The 19,057-nt window shown below is 42.8% G+C and overlaps 1 protein-coding gene across 6 annotated transcripts in view; it reads right to left on the reverse strand.

Moving 5' to 3' along the window:
• PAXIP1 (PAX interacting protein 1) overlaps positions 1-19,057 on the reverse strand; it is a 64,338-nt gene that overhangs the window by 39,912 nt on the left and 5,369 nt on the right. For 4 of the 6 annotated variants that reach the window (XM_053609438.1, XM_053609442.1, XM_053609443.1 and 1 more), the window contains exons 3-5: positions 11,439-11,482; positions 10,553-10,616; positions 2,395-2,508 (exon numbers count right to left, since the gene is read on the reverse strand). In XM_053609438.1, the coding sequence (XP_053465413.1) occupies positions 2,395-2,508; positions 10,553-10,616; positions 11,439-11,482 (222 nt within the window). Of the gene's footprint in view, positions 1-2,394; positions 2,509-5,194; positions 5,355-10,552; positions 10,617-11,438; positions 11,483-19,057 lie in introns of those variants that run through there. The other 2 variants (XM_053609440.1, XM_053609439.1) reach the window with 2 other exon arrangements.

The following is a 19,057-nucleotide window of genomic DNA, read 5'->3' on the forward strand; positions in this document are numbered from 1 at the left end:
TAAAATACTTTCTTTTTCCCTAAAAGCTGAATTAGTTCTTTTAGGTCTGAGAAATTAAAATTGGAAAACCAAAAAAAGACATCTTTCTTTTCCAGTTTATAAATAAAATCAAGAATTAAGAGTAAGTAAATTGTATAAGACAATATTATAATTCCAAGATAGACTTAGATAATTCAGGTATACAAGCACAATGCATGTGTACATATAACATCTTGTTAGTATCAACTTCTAAAATACATGGAGCATTTGCTTTTTCTAAAAATGATTACTTAGCATACTTGTCTTATTCGCAAGTGTGTCTTAGCCAAATAAAATGATTTTTTCAAGTACTTCTATGTTGGGATAAAGCCGAAATAAAGTATATGTACTGTGTGTGTATAGTATATACCTTTTGGCTTTGATAGGATTTTCCTCCAAATAAAAAATTCTTAAATATTTCACTTTTAGCTATACAACTTAAAAATTTAATCTAAAGTCAAGAAATGCTTTAAAATATATATTATAGCCTAAACCCAAGGAGTTAACTCTTTAGGACTGCAGAATTAAAAACTCAAATCACAATTTAAAACACCTTTAACAAATTCTATACATGTAGTGCTTCTTAACTTATAATTTGCCTATACCGAGGGTGGCGGGTTCGGACCCGGCCCCGGCCAAATTGCAACCAAAAAAAATAGCCGGGCGTTGTGGTGGGCGCCTGTAGTCCCAGCTACTCGGGAGGCTGAGGCAAGAGAATTGCTTAAGCCCAGGAGTTGGAGGTTGCTGTGAGCTGTGTGAGGCCACGGCACTCTACCGAGGGCCATAAAGTGAGACTCTGTCTCTAAAAAAAAAAAAAAGTTATAAAGATTTCATTTTCCCATCAAACTAGGTATGCAAATAAAAATCGATATTAATACAAAAAGGACCAACCAATGTCACAAAGCATTCTATTTATCTCTTAAATTATCATGTAAAATATAAGTATTTTTACATAAATAAAATCTAAAAGTCGCACCATAAATTTTCAGAGTTTCTTGGTGAATAATAGTGTACTATTAGCAAAGTCATCGGCCCAAAGTCTCTGTTAAATTACCATGAACAGCTCATGCTCAAAGACCCTAACAATGGCATACTCTTGGCAGGGTGAGGTCTGTGCCTCGGCACCAGCCCGGCTCCCACCTCACCCAGGGCCTTCGCCACATGCTGCAAGCTCTGCTGCCCGTGTTCCCTCGTGAGTCAGCGCACTCAGATGGACTAATAGGATCATAATGATTCAGATTGAAAGCAAATGAAAAAAAATGAAGGAAATGACTGACATATGGAAAAAGTGAACTAGTCAAAAGACTTTTTTTTTTGCAGGTTTTTTTTTTTTGGCCGGGGCCAGGTTTGAACCTGCCATCTCTGGTATATGGGGCTGGCGCCCTGCTCCTTGAGCCACAGGCACCACCCAAAAGACTTTTCTACCATACATACACTAAACTTGATTCTCAAAGTTATAAAAAACAAATTATTCATGGGACAGAAAAATTTGCAAAATTCAGTACACATCGTAGAATCACCTACCAGAGGACTTGATAACTGCATTTCTATCAAGTCCCCAGGGGATACAGGTGCTACTGAGATTCCACCTGTGGAACCAAAATCCATATGGCTCAGGGTTGAGGGATGAGAGCCCCGTGCTTATCAGGACAAACATAGTTTGTACCTATTCTAGCTTATTAAGAAGGAAACATATCAAAAACTTCCCCAAATGTATGTTTATAATTATACTTGGCATAGGTCTTTTAAAAAATTGTGAATGGGACTAAAAATGCATGTTTCAACAAATAAAAATGAACCAATTGGGGTGGCACCTGTGGCTCAGTGAGTAGGGCCCTGGCCAAACTACAACAAAAAAATAGCCAGGCGTTGTGGCCAGTGCCTGTAGTCTCAGCTACTCAGGAGGCTGAGGCAAAAGAACCACCTAAGCCCAAGAGCGGGAGGTTGCTATGAGCTGTGATGCCACAGCACTCTACCGAGGGCGATAAAGTGATAAAAAAAAAAAAAAAAAAACCGGGCGGCGCTTGTGGCTCAGTGAGTAGGGTGCCGGTCCCATATGCCGGAGGTGGTGGGTTCAAACCCAGCCCCGGCCAAAAAAAAAACCACAAAAAAAAAAAAAAAACCAACAACAAATTTCCTATTGGCCCTAGGAAATAAAGCCAAATTTCTTTATATTTAGAAGTCATTTTCAACCCATTAGATAATTTATAATCATCTCATATCTTTTGTAAAATGAAGTTGGATATAAATAACATAAACCAATACAATCGCCTTTTGTAAATGGAATCTAATAATTTAAAAGAAGCTCAAGAAAAGACATCTGATTACTGGAAATACATTAATGACATATGAAAAGAAGGCACGTGAAATGCTTACCCCCTTTGGCTCTGGAACAATCAAATGTGTGCATTTCTTATTGAGGGTCAGCTGACAGTCTCCCCCATAGAATGTAACCAAAGCCCACAGGGCACTTCTGTCTCCAGACGACACCTGGCAGAAAGTGAAGCGAGGCCTTTATCACACGTTTTAATCTGTGCTTGCTCATAGTTTTACTTTACTATTAGAATACAGTGTGACAGCACAACAATTTCACTTTATCTACTCTGCTTCTTTATTAAATTAACCTAGGAATATTAGTGGGAAAAACAGAGAAGCTTTTAGCTATTTGATTATAATAAAAACTTCCTTCTCATAATTATGGTTTTTACATGTAAGTACTTATTTTTGCCTTATCCCCAAATGAATACAAAAAATTCACACCCACATTCCAAAAAACTGAATGGAGGATCACTTCAGTCTATAAAAAGCACAAAAAGAAAAAAAGAAAGACCTAACACACCATCCTAGCTTCCATGTGTGTCATTTCTGAAAATGTTTAAATACAACAGCAATATCAAAACCATATTGAAGGAACTCCTTAATGCTAATGGTAACAAATACTAATTATGAAATGGACAAAATAAAGATTAAAGAATACAGTGGTTGTAAGCTTGGGGAAAAACGTAAAATATTACTTAACACACAAAACGAGAAGACAAGCATGAAAGGAGAACCCTATGCTTGCGCACGATGAGGTGAAGGGAGGAGACTCCAGGTGCGATGGCGGATGCTGTGAAACAGGCTTTCGCTGTAACAGTGAAAACAGCTGCCATTTATTGCCTGCCTACTATGTGCCAGGAACTGTGCCAAGGCCTTCTGTACACTCCTACTCCTTACAGCCGCCACCTGAAATAGGATTCATTAGCCCCACTTTAATACTAAGGAAGCAACTAAATTATAACTAAGCATCAGAAAAGCTGGCCTTTAAAACCCAGCTCTGTCTAAACCCAGGTCTAAATCCACCCGGGCTCATTCTGCTTCTTTAAGGGAGTTACTACTAAAGGAAGTAACCAACGATCTCCAAAAAAACAAAATAAATTTTAGAGTCTGAAAGGCAAAAGAAACATTTAAGAAAAATAAAGATATGAGCATTAATGCTAAGATAATCATTTAACCAAGTGATTTTTTTTCTGGATAAGTTTATTGTATATTGAGGATTATGTTTGTTGAAGAATCCTGAACTTTGTCTCAAGTTAATTTTTTAAAAGTACTGAAAAGTAGCATGTTAATTTCTTAATTGCCATTATGCAGTTTGCCAATAATCTAATATTCATCTACTCTTTTATTTTATAAATATTTCTAGAAATTATTTTGTATTCCATACTCTATGAATATTAACAAGAACATGTTAACTTTCTAAAATCACTCTTCAAATCATTATTTTATGTCTTTAATTTAATAATGCCACACGTCAGAAGGTTGGATCAGCCTGTTTTTATTTTAGGCTTTCACAAAGACAATTAGATCCTGTAGCATTTGGAGAGTTGAGATTTAATTACATGGTAATACATAGTAATTAATCCTGTGATTCATCATATAATCTCTATTCAAAATGACATTAGAAAACAACCTTCATATGCCTTTGTTACCAAGATTTGGCTCCATATCAGGTATCACTTTCTTTCCTGACTGCAGTGAGTCTAGTCACCTATCCTACCCGGCCTCTGTCACAGGTGCAGGCCTCCGCGGAGCGCAGCGTGTCACAGGTGCAGGCCTCCGCGGGGTGCAGCATGTCACAGGTGCAGGCCTCCGCGGGGCGCAGCGTGTCACAGGTGTTGCTGTGGAAAGAACACCAGACAGGGAGGAGCAGGGGACCTGTCTCCCATACCAGCTGTGTCAACTCGGGGAAACTCCCACGGCCTACATTCTTCACTGAAGTTTGACTTTGAACATCCATACCAACTCATTTAATGAATCTCCATCAGCACAATTAATAATTAAGAATGCTCTTTCCACACCAAACCGTTAACAAGTTGCTTAATGGTGATAAGATGATGGGGAGTTTATTTTCATTTTTATACTTTTCTGTATTTTCCAAATTTTCAAAATCATTAATTTTATAATTAGGGAAATGTGCTTTTCTTTTTTTAAAGCCATTTTTCTAAAACACTAATCCTGTCTAGTTGGCTAATAAAGCTCTGATTGTCTCCTCAATGCCTGTCAGGCTAAAATACAAAATCCCCCACATGGTGTCCAGGCTCCCTATGTGTCTGGCTGCTGACCACCTCCTCTCCGTCAGTGCCACCCCACATGCGCCTTGAACCCTTGAGCCCCCGCCATCTATAATGACATTCCTCAGACAGTTCTGCTTTCCCTGTGCCCAGGACTTGCCCACCCCACTTCAGGTATCACTGCCCACTGCGCCCCACAAGCAAGCTGGACAGAAGCCTAAGCACCTCTCAACCTCTGTGCCTGCTCAGCTGTCTTTCCCCTGCTAGACTGGAAAGCAACTAGGAACAGGGCACTAGAATTTTTCATCTCTCTGACCCAGGAATAAACCAATCAGGAACACCCTCCACAGCCCTGTAAGACACTCCTCCATTCTCCCTGCGCAATCTTGGTTATGAACTCTAACACTGCTTATTAAAGGCTAGAATCTTCCATAAAAATTCTGTCTAAAACTTCTTTGATATCTTTCACAGTACCTAGTACAGTGCAAGGCACATGGGTAGGCAGTCAAGAAATACTGTTGGTTGAGATATAGGATGGAAAGGACTTTCATTTTTAGTCTTCTGGATATAAATTACAACAGGGCCAGGCTCTCCATCAGACTCCTGACCTAGTCCCCGAAACCTACCCCGCACATTACAACAGGGCCCAGCCTCATCAATACCGCGTCAGAAGAAGGCAGGTGATCTGTGTGCTTCCCAACTTCTGCCGGACAAGCTCCCTTCCCTACCTCTCCCTGGGAGAGCTCTGGAAGACTCCAACAAAGAGCTCCAGCTTGTATCAACACCCTGACGGGAAAAGACAGAAGGTCACTGAGAACCAAGCAAACAGTTCTTTTTAGCGGTGGGGCCCTGCCTGTGTGTGCATCTGCGTGTGTGCGCACTCGGGCGTGTCGTGTGCGGAGACAAACCGTTGTGACCACTCCCGCCTGTGTTTCTATACCTAGGACCCACTGGTTTCTGCACATTTTACAACAGACCATATTTATTTGCATGTGTGTCCCCTGCAACAGTGTTTACTGAGGGAGAAATCACATCTTAATTGCTTTGTATTCTTCCTGTCACAGAGCAAGTACTCATCAAAGAAAGACGTGTTGACCCAAAGCCCCTCAGATGTACACTGTACATACGTTTATTAGCATATCTTAAGAACAAGTTAATATGTTTTAGCAACCACAAAGTATTAGTGCTCCCAATGTACTTTTAAACTAAAATTTCCAGGATTTCCTCACATGGGCTATTATCAAAGCCTCCCCAACCTTATGTGAACAATCTTTCTCATCACACCCTGGGTAAGTGCTGAACTGTGACAGTGAGTGCAAAGAAGACCTAGAAAGACCAAGCCGATTCTGTTCTAATTTTTTTACCTAATGAATGTGCTAAAAGGATATAAAATAATATCAAAGAGCTTGCTAATAAATTCATCTTTTTGTCCACCAAATCCAGTTAGCACCTCTATAAAATTTGGCCTCTCATCTGGAGGTGGGTGAGCAGTAGGCCCTGCCCAGCCCACACAATCAAGTGACATTCTCCCACTAACAGTCTAGACCAGGCGTCCTCAAACTTTTTAAACAGCGGGCCAATTCACTGTCCCTCAGACTGCTGGAGGGCCAGACTATAGTTTAAAACAAAAAACTATGAACAAATTCCTATGCACACTGCACATATCTTAGTTTGAAGTAAAAAACAAAATGGGAACAAATACAATCACACCACCTCATGTGGCCCGCGGGCCGCAGTTTGAGGACACCTGGTCTAGACACTCATGTGCTCTGACAGCTTGCTCACCTGCTCCTGCTTGGGACACGGTCTCCATCAACAGTGACCACACCTGCACCCTCCGACCCTGAAGCCTGTGCGGCCCTCACCGAGCCCATCAATGCTGCTCCATCATTTCCTGATACCCTCGTCCTCCTCGGTCACACGTCAGGACTGAGGGAACACAGGAAGATACATACATACAGCTACCTCCTGCCAATCTGTGCTGTAAACCTTTATCTGAAACATTACTACTTCCCACAATAAAAACTAAAAATGATTAAGTTCAACTTTACTCTTGGTGTCTTTTTTTTTTTAAAGATAGAGTCTCACTTTGTCGCCCTTGGCAGAGTGCCGTGGTGTCACAGCTCACAGCAACCTCCAGCTCTTGGGCTTAAGCGATTCTCTTGACTCAGCCTCCCAAGTAGCTGGGACTACAGGCGCCCACCACAACACCCGGCTAGTTTTTTTTTTGCAGCTTGGTCAGGGGCCTGGTTCGAACCCACCACCCCTGGTATATGGGGCCAGGGCCCTACCCACTGAGCCACAGGCACCACCCTCCTCTTGGTTTCGAAAAATAATATTCTACTCCTTTAGTATGTCTCTATTGATTAGTATTCTCAAGCTCCTTTTTCTTGTCCCCCAGGCTGCATGCATTCCGGTTATCTGCACCTCTCACCATGCTGGGCACTGTCCTCTGTGACACAGTACCCCTCGTTGTCTATGCTTGGACAACTCAACACGCCAGACAAACAGCACCTCCTTCTTTCCTCACAGACCAGGCTTCCCTCCACACTCCACCTCCACCAGCAATGCTCCCACTTCGTGGGGACTCCTCGTCTGAACACGCTGTCATCTCTCGCTCCTGGTGCTGGTGGAAAGGCACCCACCGCAGGCTTAACACAGGGAGAGGCCCCACAGTGTCCCAAGGCACCGAGACAGGTGGGGTCCTGTCTGCTGCCGCGATCCATGTTCCTCCTGCCATCTTGGACCTGGGTCTCCACCTAGCGAAACTCCAATCTGCCCTGCCCTGCGTCCCCCTCAGAGCTCACAGACCAGTTTTACCTACAACCACCCCAACTGAGTTTCATCTTGTTTGCTTTTCTCTCTTTCCCACATTTATAAACATTTATAATCAAAATTACATAAACAAAAGAGTGAAGAAACATCCTGCTGCCTACCCTACTGGGTCCACCTGCCTCTCATCCCTCTCTACACGCAGACACATGGCCTTGGCTTTAACTCAGTGTCCAGTGACTGGCCTCTTGTGCACTCCTGACCTCTCCTTCCTCCGTGGTCGACTGGTATGCCCTGCCCCCTGCCTGCTCCCTCAGGCCCTTGCAGATGGGACATCCTCCAGCCAGGCTTTCCTCACCGGCTCCCCGGACTGAAGCCCTTCTTCCTGGACCCACAGTCACGCTTGTACCCTGACAGCACACTGTCAGGCCTGTGTCACGTATACAATACCTCATTTACAATGTGTACTACATAACAATCACTTACAAATACTATAACTTCTGTTAAATATAATTATTAGCTCTTTCTTTGCAAGACTAGTAGTATTCTCTGGTGCTAAACTCATACTTTAGATTTAATAATATCTAATTACCTAATTTAAAACACTGTAATCACCTTATACTCACACACTTTTGATTTTCTTATTTCAAGTTTGCTAAATCCCACATCACTGTTACTTCAATCTCTGAAAAATGCCCATAAGACTCTGCCTCTGCCCCCAGCTCAGCCAAGCCCTTCTTCCTGCTTCATTCAATTCAAATCTTTTCTGGATAATGGGCTCTGAGTCTCTGAAACCCAGAAATCCAATCAAGACAAATAATTAAATGACAAATTCACATATTAGCCAAAGTACACTGTGTTTATACCTAAGTAATAATAAAATGTTTTAAAAACTTAGTTCTGATATGTTGACTGTAAATTTGGAACATACAGAGAAGTATAAGGAAAACAATAAAAATTACATGTAACCAGAGCACCCACCATTAAAGTTTTCATTATAACCAACTTTAAAGATCACTCATGTAAATATACACTTATAACAGATATGAAAAAAAGTTGCAAAATACAAATATCAACAAAATTCCTGTTAAAGAAGGAAAAAAAACAATTCTGCTTTTAAGGCTCTCCATCAAATTGATGTAATAAAAACAAAAAGAGCACAGTTTAAAGAACTTCCAGAATTTGCAACAGACAGAAACAAAAACACAGAAGCCACAGATAAACTAATTCACATACTACTTAGACAAAGGTGGTAAAATCCAGACTGGCAGTGCCCTTTGTATGAACAGTTGACTCTGGCCAACCACCTAACAATGCAAAGCTACCTTGGTCCCTAATTCCCTCTCACAAAGGAGTAAGGAAAAGTGATGTATAATCAATTTCCTTTCCATTTCACTTAATATCTCAAAGGCTTGCATAGAAAAGGAGAATTAGCACCAAAACAGCAGCCTGGGACGAGGCCCATGAGGTCCAATGAGAAAGGACACTCCACAGTGCACGGTTTCCTGTCAAAGCACCACGGATTGTAAACAAATAATGCATGTCATTTAAAATGAATTTAAATAATGCCAATTTGATTTTTAATAAGAGTTTTTATTATGACCTGAGGTTCTTAGCTGGGGGCCAGGACAAAATACAATTAAAAAAAAATTTTCTGCAGATTCACCTCTCTCATTACCTAGAATCAGCTAATATAAATACCTATGTCATACATTGTTTTTTTTCACTTAAAACATTTCCCAAGTCTTTACATATTTTCATAAAACATAATTCAAAAATAGTTATGTAGGGCTCGGTGCCTGTAGCACAGTGGTTACGGCACCAGCCACATACACTGAAGGCTGGTGGATCTGAACCCAGCCCAGGCCAGCTAAACAATTACAACTGCAACAAAAATAGCTGAGCATTGTGGCAGGTGCCTGTAGTCCCAGCTACTTGGGAGACTGAGGCAAGAGAATCACTTGAGCCCAAGAGTTGGAGGTTACTGTGAGCTGTGACGCTATGGCACTCTACCAAGGGCGACACAGTGAGACTCTGTAGCAAAAAAAAAGCTAGGTAGCCAGACTACTGCACAAGTATATATAGGTTTTGTAAATACCTACAAATAGCGAGTAATCTAATTGTTTCCAATTTTATCATCTTATAAATAATGCTGTGAACATCTTTATGCATCCATCTGTCCTTACTTCTATCAACTCAGGATAAATCTGTATACACAAGACAATTGTAGGAGAAAATGGGATGAGTACTTGAAGACTCTTGAGGACGAAACCTTCTCTAGAAAACTGTTGCACTGATTCACAGCCCTGCCAGCAATGAGGAGGAAAGACTGTCTTCAGCATCCCTACCAACACTGAAGACAGTGGTCTCAATTTCCTGCCCACTGCAATTAAAACGGTCATGTGGGCCGGGCATGGTGGCTCATGCCTGTCATCCCAGCACTCTGGGAAGCCGGCGGACTGCTTGAGCTCAAGAGTTTGAGACAAGCCTGAGCAAAAGCGAGACCTTGTCTCTACTAAAAATAGAAAAACTGAGGCAAGAGGATCACTTGAACCCAAGAGTTGGAGGTTGATGTGAACTCTGATGCCACAGCACTCTACCCAGGGTGACAGCTTGAGACTATCTCAAAAAAAAAAAAAAAAAAAAACTAATGTTCACATATATGTAAAGTGCACCAACCTCACACACTGATCACTACTGGGACCCCTCTACCAGTTGTCACAGGTACCCTCTGCTTCATCTTCAAGGCCCTTGTGGGTTTTTTTTTTTTTGCAGTTTTTGGCTAGGGCCGGGTTTGAACCTGCCACCTCCTGTATATGGGGCTGGTGCCCTACTCCTTTGAGCCACAGGTGACGCCCAAGGCCCTTGTGTTTTCTTACCGATCCACAGGAGCCCTTTACTCATTAGGACAAGTCTCTGCTTGTACTTCTGACTGAATTCTCCTTGTCATCATTTTTAATGTTTTCATATTCAACTTTTAAATCTTTCTAATTTTTTAAAGTTAGAAGAAACATTTTCACCCATCAAAAGCTTTAAATCTTAAAAGTAACCATGAATATTTAAATACAGGTAAGTGTGTCCTAGTTCATGTGCACATACAGTTGAGTAAACAGCTTCTCTTGGATGGTCAACAAACAGGTCATCAATCCAATCCTCTGGGAACTCAGAACGGGCACACGTACACACCACGAGACAAGCTCAACCATGCTTACCTGAGAAAGGCAGGCAGTGACTCCAAAAAAGATCTGACACGACTCTGGAGAAAAACCACTTACTCTGTTTCATAGTTATTAAGATTACAATGAATTAAGATTAGTGCAACCCGTATTTCACTAACAGACGTAACCCTTCCCTGCCCTCCCTCCTTCCCACTCAGTCCACTTCGGAAAGCAACAGACTTAGGAAAGCCAAAGAGAGCACAGGGCAGACTGAAGGGAGAGAGGTGGGTGGCACACAGGAGCCGAGCAGCCTGTGTAACATATTTCTAAAATCTCGTTTCCTGGGCGGCACCTGTAGCTCAGTGGTTAGGGCGCCAGCCACATACACCAAGGCTGGTAGGTTCAAATCCGGCCTGGGCCAGCTAAATAACAATGAAAACTGCAACAACAACAACAACAACAAAAAAATAGCCAAACTTTGTGGTGGGCACCTGTAGTCCAGCTACTTGGGAGGCTGAGGCAAGAGAATCCCTTGAGCCCAAGAGTTTGAGGTTGCTGTGAGCTGTGATGCCACGGCACTCTACCAAGACCAACAAAGTAAGACTCTGTCTCCATAACAAAAAAAAAAAAAAAATAGTTCATGCTTTGGTTTACACACACTCGAAGTTTTAGAAACATTTTTTGTCTAGCTAGCAGCACAAAAGCTGAAGAGAACTAGAACTTGGGCCTCCAGCTCCCTAGAGCTACTTCTCATAGCTGGTCCCCCTTTTTACACAGGATCAGGTACGTAAAATGTGGGAAGGGATAGAGAACAGGAGGGATAGAGAATGCAGACAAGATGATTTGTTCTACCCAAGGACTCCATCCTTCACTCAGTAAGCGTCATCACCATCTTAAACCCAGAGTTATTCTCTCCTCCCCGCCCTCAACAAAAGGATACGGCAGAAGAGTTCCACACTGGACAGACAGCAGCACCCAAGAAGGCTGTAAAAGAGATGGTCACCTCAGTGAAAACTGTTTCAATTTATAATCAAAGTGGCATTTCTTTACTAGTGATTAAAAGGCTCTGTTATGAACAATCTGAAAACATCCAGATGACAAGTATGAGTATTCACGGAGAAAAGATCATTAATGTCCACAGTGAAAAACACAAATATAAAATGAAGCACTACCGGTTTTAAAAACTACTACACCCCGGCTCGGCGCCAGCCACATACACCTGAGCTGGCAGGTTTGAATCCAGCCTGGGCCTGCCAAACAACAATGACGGCTGCAACCAAAAAATAGCCGGGCGTTGTGGCAGGCGCCTGTAGTCCCAGATACTTGGGAGGCTGAGGCAGGAGAATCGCTTGAGCCCAGGAGTTGGAGGTTGCTGTGAGCTGTGATGCCACAGCACTCTACCCAGGGGAACAGCTTGAGGCTCTGTCTCAAAAAAAATAAAAAAAATTTATTACACACAGACATTTAAGTTCCAGGTTTTCACACTTACTACTGTTTGCCTCAGAGCCAGAGGGACAAGGGACTGCTCCCCACCCACCCTGCCATCCCTCACCTAGGGTGCAGTTGGCCCTCACCCAGCCCTTTCTTGAGCACTGAATTCAACCCTTTCTCAACTCATGAGGTCTGCTGTGTGTCTGTCTTTTTTTTTTTTTTTAGTGAAGCCAAGTACATACAATGTTTGTAAACCATACGAATTATTTCTATCTGGTAAATTTTTATAAATTCTCAAACTCTGACTCATTATAAAAGATTACTTTCTATTTGATTAAGACATCTTTGAAAAATTATTTTTCTATATTTAACTTTTAAAATTACAGCAATCATTGTCCTGACAGCTCTACTTCACAGTATCAAAAAAATACAGTAATGCCCACATTACTATACTCTGGGAGCCATATGAATTCCAGAAACTTTAGTGAACTGAAAAAAAAAATACATATATGTGTGTGTGTGTGTGTGTATATATATATATATATATATACTCATTACCCATCCATTAATTCATTCCTCAAATATTTGTGGGGAACCTCCTCCGTGCAGAGATGAGCAAGGTGCTGAGGATGCAACAATGACAGAGATGCAGCTCTGCCCTCCCGCACTGCACATTCCAAGCTAATGATCTTCTAATCATCTTTGTCACGCGTTCCTTAAAGGAATTTCAGACAAAGTGCTCCCCCTGTCATTTTTTAGATAAGATCTATAATTTTTCAACAAATTTAAAATAAGCATATTTTCTGTGAGATAGACATATTAAATATTTTATAAAATAAAGAATGGTTGGACTTGGGGTAATTATTTCATGATGATTTGATAATTTCACCAAAGGTTTTTTTTTTTTTTTTTTTGTAGAGACAGAGTCTCACTTTATGGCCCTCGGTAGAGTGCAGTGACCTCACACAGCTCACAGCAACCTCCAACTCATGGGCTTAAGCGATTCTCTTGCCTCAGCCTCCCGAGTAGCTGGGACTACAGGCGCCTGCCACAACGCCCGGCTAAGAGACATGTATTACCTTTTTTTTTTTTTGGCCGGGAGCTAGGTTTGAACCCGCCACCTCCGGCATATGGGACTGGCGCCCTACTCCTTGAGCCACAGGTGCCGCCCTTCACCAAAGGTTTTAACTAACTTATTGAATAAGCTGCACCAAATCTGAAAGAAAACACTTATTGTTTCTACCCATGCACTTTATCCAACAAAAATCTCCACAATTTGTAATGGTCCCGGGGAAATTCCAGCTAACTTGAAGGAATAGGCCAGCATGAAGAACATCACTGGCTTTTGAGTCTTCTGAACACAGAACATCTTCCTGTGGACCAAGCATTATTCTCAACATGACACCCAGAAGGCCCTCAGGGCCCAGGGCCCAGGATACAGCCCTAAGGGAGGATGCCATAAAACCAGCATTTCTCACTGTCCTCTGTCTGGTGTCTAAGACTTTCAGAGCCCCGTCCAATGCACTGTAAGATTAAGATGGGCGATGTTGTAATTCCTGCATCAAGTGGAAAGGGGCGCTGTAACACAGCCATGTTCTCAGACAGCTTCAGGAAGAACTAACCTGGAAGTGCCCCCTACAACATTCCACGCAGCATACACCCTGCAGTCTTCCCCTGGGAGGCTGGGGGTTAGCTACCCCAGTTTAAAGACTCCTGGTGTAGCTACCATAAAGTCCTGTTCAACCAGCAGAATTAACTTGAGGCCCTCACTCAGACAAGTCTAGATAAAATATGCAAAGTTAATAACTAGGCCACAATGAAGCAAAGGTATGATATTAAAAAAAAAGGAAGAAAAAAAACGTAGGCCACAGTATAAAGCAGAGATAGAGAACTACAAAAGCAGAGTAATAGGGACTACTTATCCTAAAGACACAGCTTGGCGCCTGTGGCTTAAGTGGCTAAGGTGCCAGCCACATACACCTGAGCTGGCAGGTTCGAATCCAGCCCCAACCCGCCAAACAACAATGACGGCTGCACCCAAAAAATAGTCGGGCGTTGTGGCTGGCACCTGTAGTCCCAGCTACTTGGGAGGTGGAGGCAAGAGAATCGCTTGAGCCCAAGAGTTGGAGGTTGCTGTGAGCTGTGATGCCACAGCACTCTACCCAGGGCAACAGCTTGAGGCTCTGTCTCAAAAAAAAAAAAAAAAAAAAAATAATAATAATAATAATAATAATAATCCCACTACAGGTCAGCTGAATTAGCATTTCCAAGACTGCTGAGAAAAATATCTCTATTAAAAATATTACTTAAGGCCAGGCATGGTGGCTCACACCTGTAATCCCAGCACTCTGGGAGGCCAGGGCAGGGGGATCACTTGGGCTCAGGAGTTGAGACCAGTCTGAGCAACAGCAAGACCCCATCTCTACTAAAAATAGAAAAACTAGCTGGGCATTGTACAGGCACCTACAAGCCCAGATATTCAGGAAGCTGAGGTGCGAGGATTGCCTAAGCTCAAGAGTTTGAGGTTGCCGTGAACAATGATGACATCACGGCACTCTACCCAGTATGACAAAGTGAGAGTCTGTCTCAAAAAAAAAAAAAGTTTTCGTGGTCCAAAGAAGTTTTAGACATTTTTAAAACATGTAACTGATGGATTGGGCAGCGCCTGTAGCTCAGTGAGTAGGGTACTGGCCCCATATACTGAGGGTGGCAGGTTCAAACCCGGCCCCAGCAAACTGTAACAAAAAAATAGCTGGGCATCATGGCAGGTGCCTGTCATCCCAACTACTCGGGAAGCTGAGGCAAGAGAATCACCTAAGCCCAGGAGTTGGAGGTTGTTGTGAGCTGTGTGATGCCCCAGCACTCTACTGAGGGCAACAAAGTGAGACTCTGTCTCTAAAAAAAAAATAAAAGGTTACAGAGCGGAGAAGAGTGAGGAGGCTGCGTCTGGCTCCCGCTCTCACAGCCATTGCAGTACACTGAGCTCCATAGAGACAGCACCGGGGCAAGTGAGAGCCAGACGGGCACTGGGCGACTCTATGCCTCGCTGAGGAAAAATAACTAAACACGGGCAAAGGAGATCCTAAGAAGGCGAGAGGCAAAATGTCATCCTATGCATTCTTTGTGCAAACTTGTCGGGAGGAGCACAAGAAGCAGCACCCAGATGCTTCGGTCAACTTCTCAGAGTTTTCTAAGAAGTGCTCAGAGAGGCGGAAGACCATGTCTGCTAAAGAGAAAGGAAAATTTAAAGACGTGGCAAAGGTGGACAAGGCCTAATATGAAAGAGAAATGAAAACCTACATCCCTCCTAAAGGGGAAACAAAAAAGAAGTTCAAGGATCCCAGTGCACCCAAGAGGCCTCCTTCGGCCTTTTCCTTGTTCTGTTCTGAGTATCGCCCAAAAATCCAAGGAGAACATCCCGGCCTGTCCATTGGTGATGTTGCAAAGAAGCTGGGGGAGATGTGGGGTAACACTGCTGCGGAGGACAAGCAGCTGATGAAAAGAAGGCTGCAAAGCTGAAGGAAAAATACGAAAAGGATATGGCTGCAGACCGAGCTAAAGGAAAGCCTGATGCAGCGAAAAAGGGAGTCCTCAAGGCTGAAAAAAAGCAAGAAAAAGAAGGAAGATGAGGAAGATGAGGAGGATGAAGAGGAGGAGGAAGATGAAGAAGAAGATGATGATGAATAAGTTGGTTCTAGCGTTTTTTTTTAAAAGAAAAAAATTGAAACGTAAGGCTGTGTAAGATTTGTTTTAAACTGTGCAGTGTCTTTTTTTGTATAGTTAACACACTACCGAATGTGTCTTTAGATAGCCCTGTCCTGGTGGTATTTTCAACAGCCACTAACCTTGCCTGGTACAGTCTGGGGGTTGTAAATTGGCATGGAAATTTAAAGCAGGTTCTTGTTGGTGCACAGCACAAATTAGTTATATATGGGGATGGTAGTTTTTTTCATCTTCAGTTGTCTCTCTGGTGCAGCTTATACGAAATAATTGTTGTTCTGTTAACTGAATACCACTCTGTAATTGCAAAAAAAAGTTGCAGCTGTTTTGTTGACATTTTGAATGCTCTAATACAATTTTTTTATTAAAAAAAAAAAGTAAAAATAAAAAAATAAAATAAATGATGGATAAAGTCTCACTATGTGTAAAAATGCCTTATTTTTTTTAATGTTCTGCCAAATTTGATATCAAGGTAAAGCAAAGGACAGACCTCTTCAGCAACAGGATCCAACGTAGGAAGGGCCTATAAGGACAAAACTAAGAATATTAGGACCTGCTACTAGAATCCAATGGTTTCTGTTCACTCTAAGGTAATGAAAAATGCTACATTCTGGGAAGCTGTTATTCTTTTTTTTTTTTTTTTGAGACAAAGCTTCATTTGTGCCATGGTCACAGCAACCTCAAGCTGTGTCTTAGCTCACAGCAACCTCAAGCTCTTGGGTTCAAGTTATCCTCTTGCCTCAGCCTCCCCAATAGCTGGGACTACAGGCACCTGCCACAACGCCCAGCTATTTTTTAGAGATGGGGGTCTCGTTCTGGTTCAGGCTGGTCTCAAACCTGTGAGCTCAATCCACCCGCCTCAGCCTCCCAAGTGCTGGGATTATAGGCGTGAGCCACTGTGCCCGGCCTAGGGAAGCTGTTATTCTGAAATATAATACAACAATTGCCAGACAATACAGGTATTGCCACAAATTATCAGCTGGCTGGAATGCTGAACTAAGTACAGATGAGTAACGCTTGGCATTTGTTTAAAGTACAATATCCATAGGGGAAAGAAATGGGATTCGGATGCAGCAAATTGAATAGGCAAAGTGGAGATAACTGCAGAAGCCAACTGCTAATTGTACAAGCAATGGATGTTTTCATGTACCCTATTATATCCCCACTTTACCAAGAATACGAGTACTGTGTAAAATGTAAGAAGACTGCTTTGTTTAGCTCACCACTTCACCAATAAATGGTCACCATTCTAAAATGGCACCTCATAGATGGCGACTCCACTGTGCAAGGACCAACCTGCACTTCTGTAGCAATCGTGTTTAGAGGCTCCACACACAGCATTTGAAACTCCACCCGGCTCGGTGCCTGTGGCTCAAGCAGCTAAGGCACCAGCCACATACACCTGAGCTGGTGGGTTCGAATCCAGCCCGGGCCCACCAAACAACAATGACAGCTACAACCAAAAAAATAGCCGGGCATTGTGGCAGGTGGCTATGGTCCCAGCTACTTGGGAGGTGGAGGCAAGAGAATCGCTTAAGCCCAGGAATTGGAGGTTGTTGTGAGCTATGATGCCACAGTACTCTACCCAGGGCAACAGCTTGAGGCTTTGTCTCAAAAAAAAAAAAAATAAAAAATAAATAAATAAAAGAAACTTCACCTGACCCTCTAATGGTGATGTATTTATATATTGAAATATGTAATAGCTGACTCCTCCCTACACTGACCACCTCCTTAAGACAATCTAATTTCACAGGCCAGACGCACCACATGGATATATCATATGTTATATATACATATCCATCAGCACAGCAGGTCTGGTTCCTTATGTTGACCACCCCCATAAGTTGACCAGTTTGTTACAGTCCTTTGGGTGGTCAACTTACAGAGGTTCTACTTTTTATTATTATTTGCTTTCCTTCTATTTCTCATTACATTTCAGTTTGGGCAATTTATATTATATATACACTTTATATTAAATCACGTCAGGGTACTACAAATTATTTATTATACAAGAAGGGTAACAACTACTACTATAGCTAGTCAGGAAACAATGACCTAGGCTCCAAAAATGTGTTAATAAGATTATTCTTTCACCAGCACTCTGGGAAGCTGAGGAAGGTGGACTGCTTGAGCTCACAAGTTCGAGACCAGCCTGAACAAAAGCGAGACCCTGTCTGTACTAAAAATAGAAAATCTAAGGCCAGAGGACTTGAGCCCAAGAATTCGAGGTTGTTGTCAGCTATGATGCCACAGGCACTCCACCCAGGATGACAGCTTGAGATTGTCTCAAAAAAAAAAAAAAAAAAGAGTATTCTTTCAGGCCTGTTGCAGTGGCTCATACCTGTAATCCAAGCACTCTGGAAGGCTGAAGTGGGTGGATCACTTGGGCTCAGGAATTGGAGAACCATCTCTAAAAATAGCTGGACGTTGTAGGTACCTGTAGTGTAGGCTACTTGGGAAGCTGAGGCAAGAGACTCTTTTAAGCCCAAGAGTTTGAGGTTTGAGGTTGTTGAGAGTTGTGAGGACAACCCCACGGTCTAAGGGTGGCACTCTTACCAAGGGAAGACAAAGTGAGACTCTGTTCCTCCCCCCCAAAAAGAAGTTATTCTTTCACTATAAAATCTGCATAAGATATGCAAAGCCACTTTAATAAGACAATAGGTCCAAACTCTCATCTGTGAGGAGGAAGGTGTAGGAAGGGAAAGGGACTGAGAGACAGTACCTATGGGAAGAAGAATGGCAGCAAACCAAGGACAAAAACCTCATCCAAGGAAGAGGGATCCTGGCTCAAGCCCTGTCCTGGGGGCAAGGAATCCAAGTGACATCAGCTGCACCCAGCGGAACCCTGAGGGTGACCAGGCTTCACACCAACGGTGCACAGTCCAGGCTGCCGCGCAAGGCATGGAGCGCAGGCACAGGGCGGGCACGTCCCCCACTGTGACCAGAAGTCGCTCTGACTTTCTCAGCAGTCTCCTGAGACCTTGGTTTATAAAAATCTTCTCTTAAGACATCTACTTTCTGGGTGGCGCCTGTGGCTCAGTGAGTGGGGCCTGTGGCTCAGACGAGTTCAAACCCAGCCCCGGCAAAACTGCAACAACAACAAAAAAAATAGCCAGGCGTTGTGGGGGGCGCCTATAATCCCAGCTACTTAGGAGGCTGAGGCAAGAGAATCGCCTAAGCCCAAGAGCAGGAGGTTGCTGTGAGCTATGATGCCACAGCCCTCTACCAAGGGCAAAAGAGTAAGACTCTGTCTCAAAAAAAAAGACATCTACTTTCAGTTTTAATTTCAAAATTCAAGTCTGGGAGCCTTCAAAGCAGAGTTTCAAATCCTGGATACTAGTGAGGCTACCACTTCTCAGTAACCAGACAGCATCCCTGCTTCCCAATTTGACTTAATAGTCAATCTTT

Source organism: Nycticebus coucang, chromosome 11, assembly GCF_027406575.1.
Source record: "Nycticebus coucang isolate mNycCou1 chromosome 11, mNycCou1.pri, whole genome shotgun sequence".
Classification (NCBI taxonomy): Eukaryota; Metazoa; Chordata; class Mammalia; order Primates; family Lorisidae; genus Nycticebus; species Nycticebus coucang.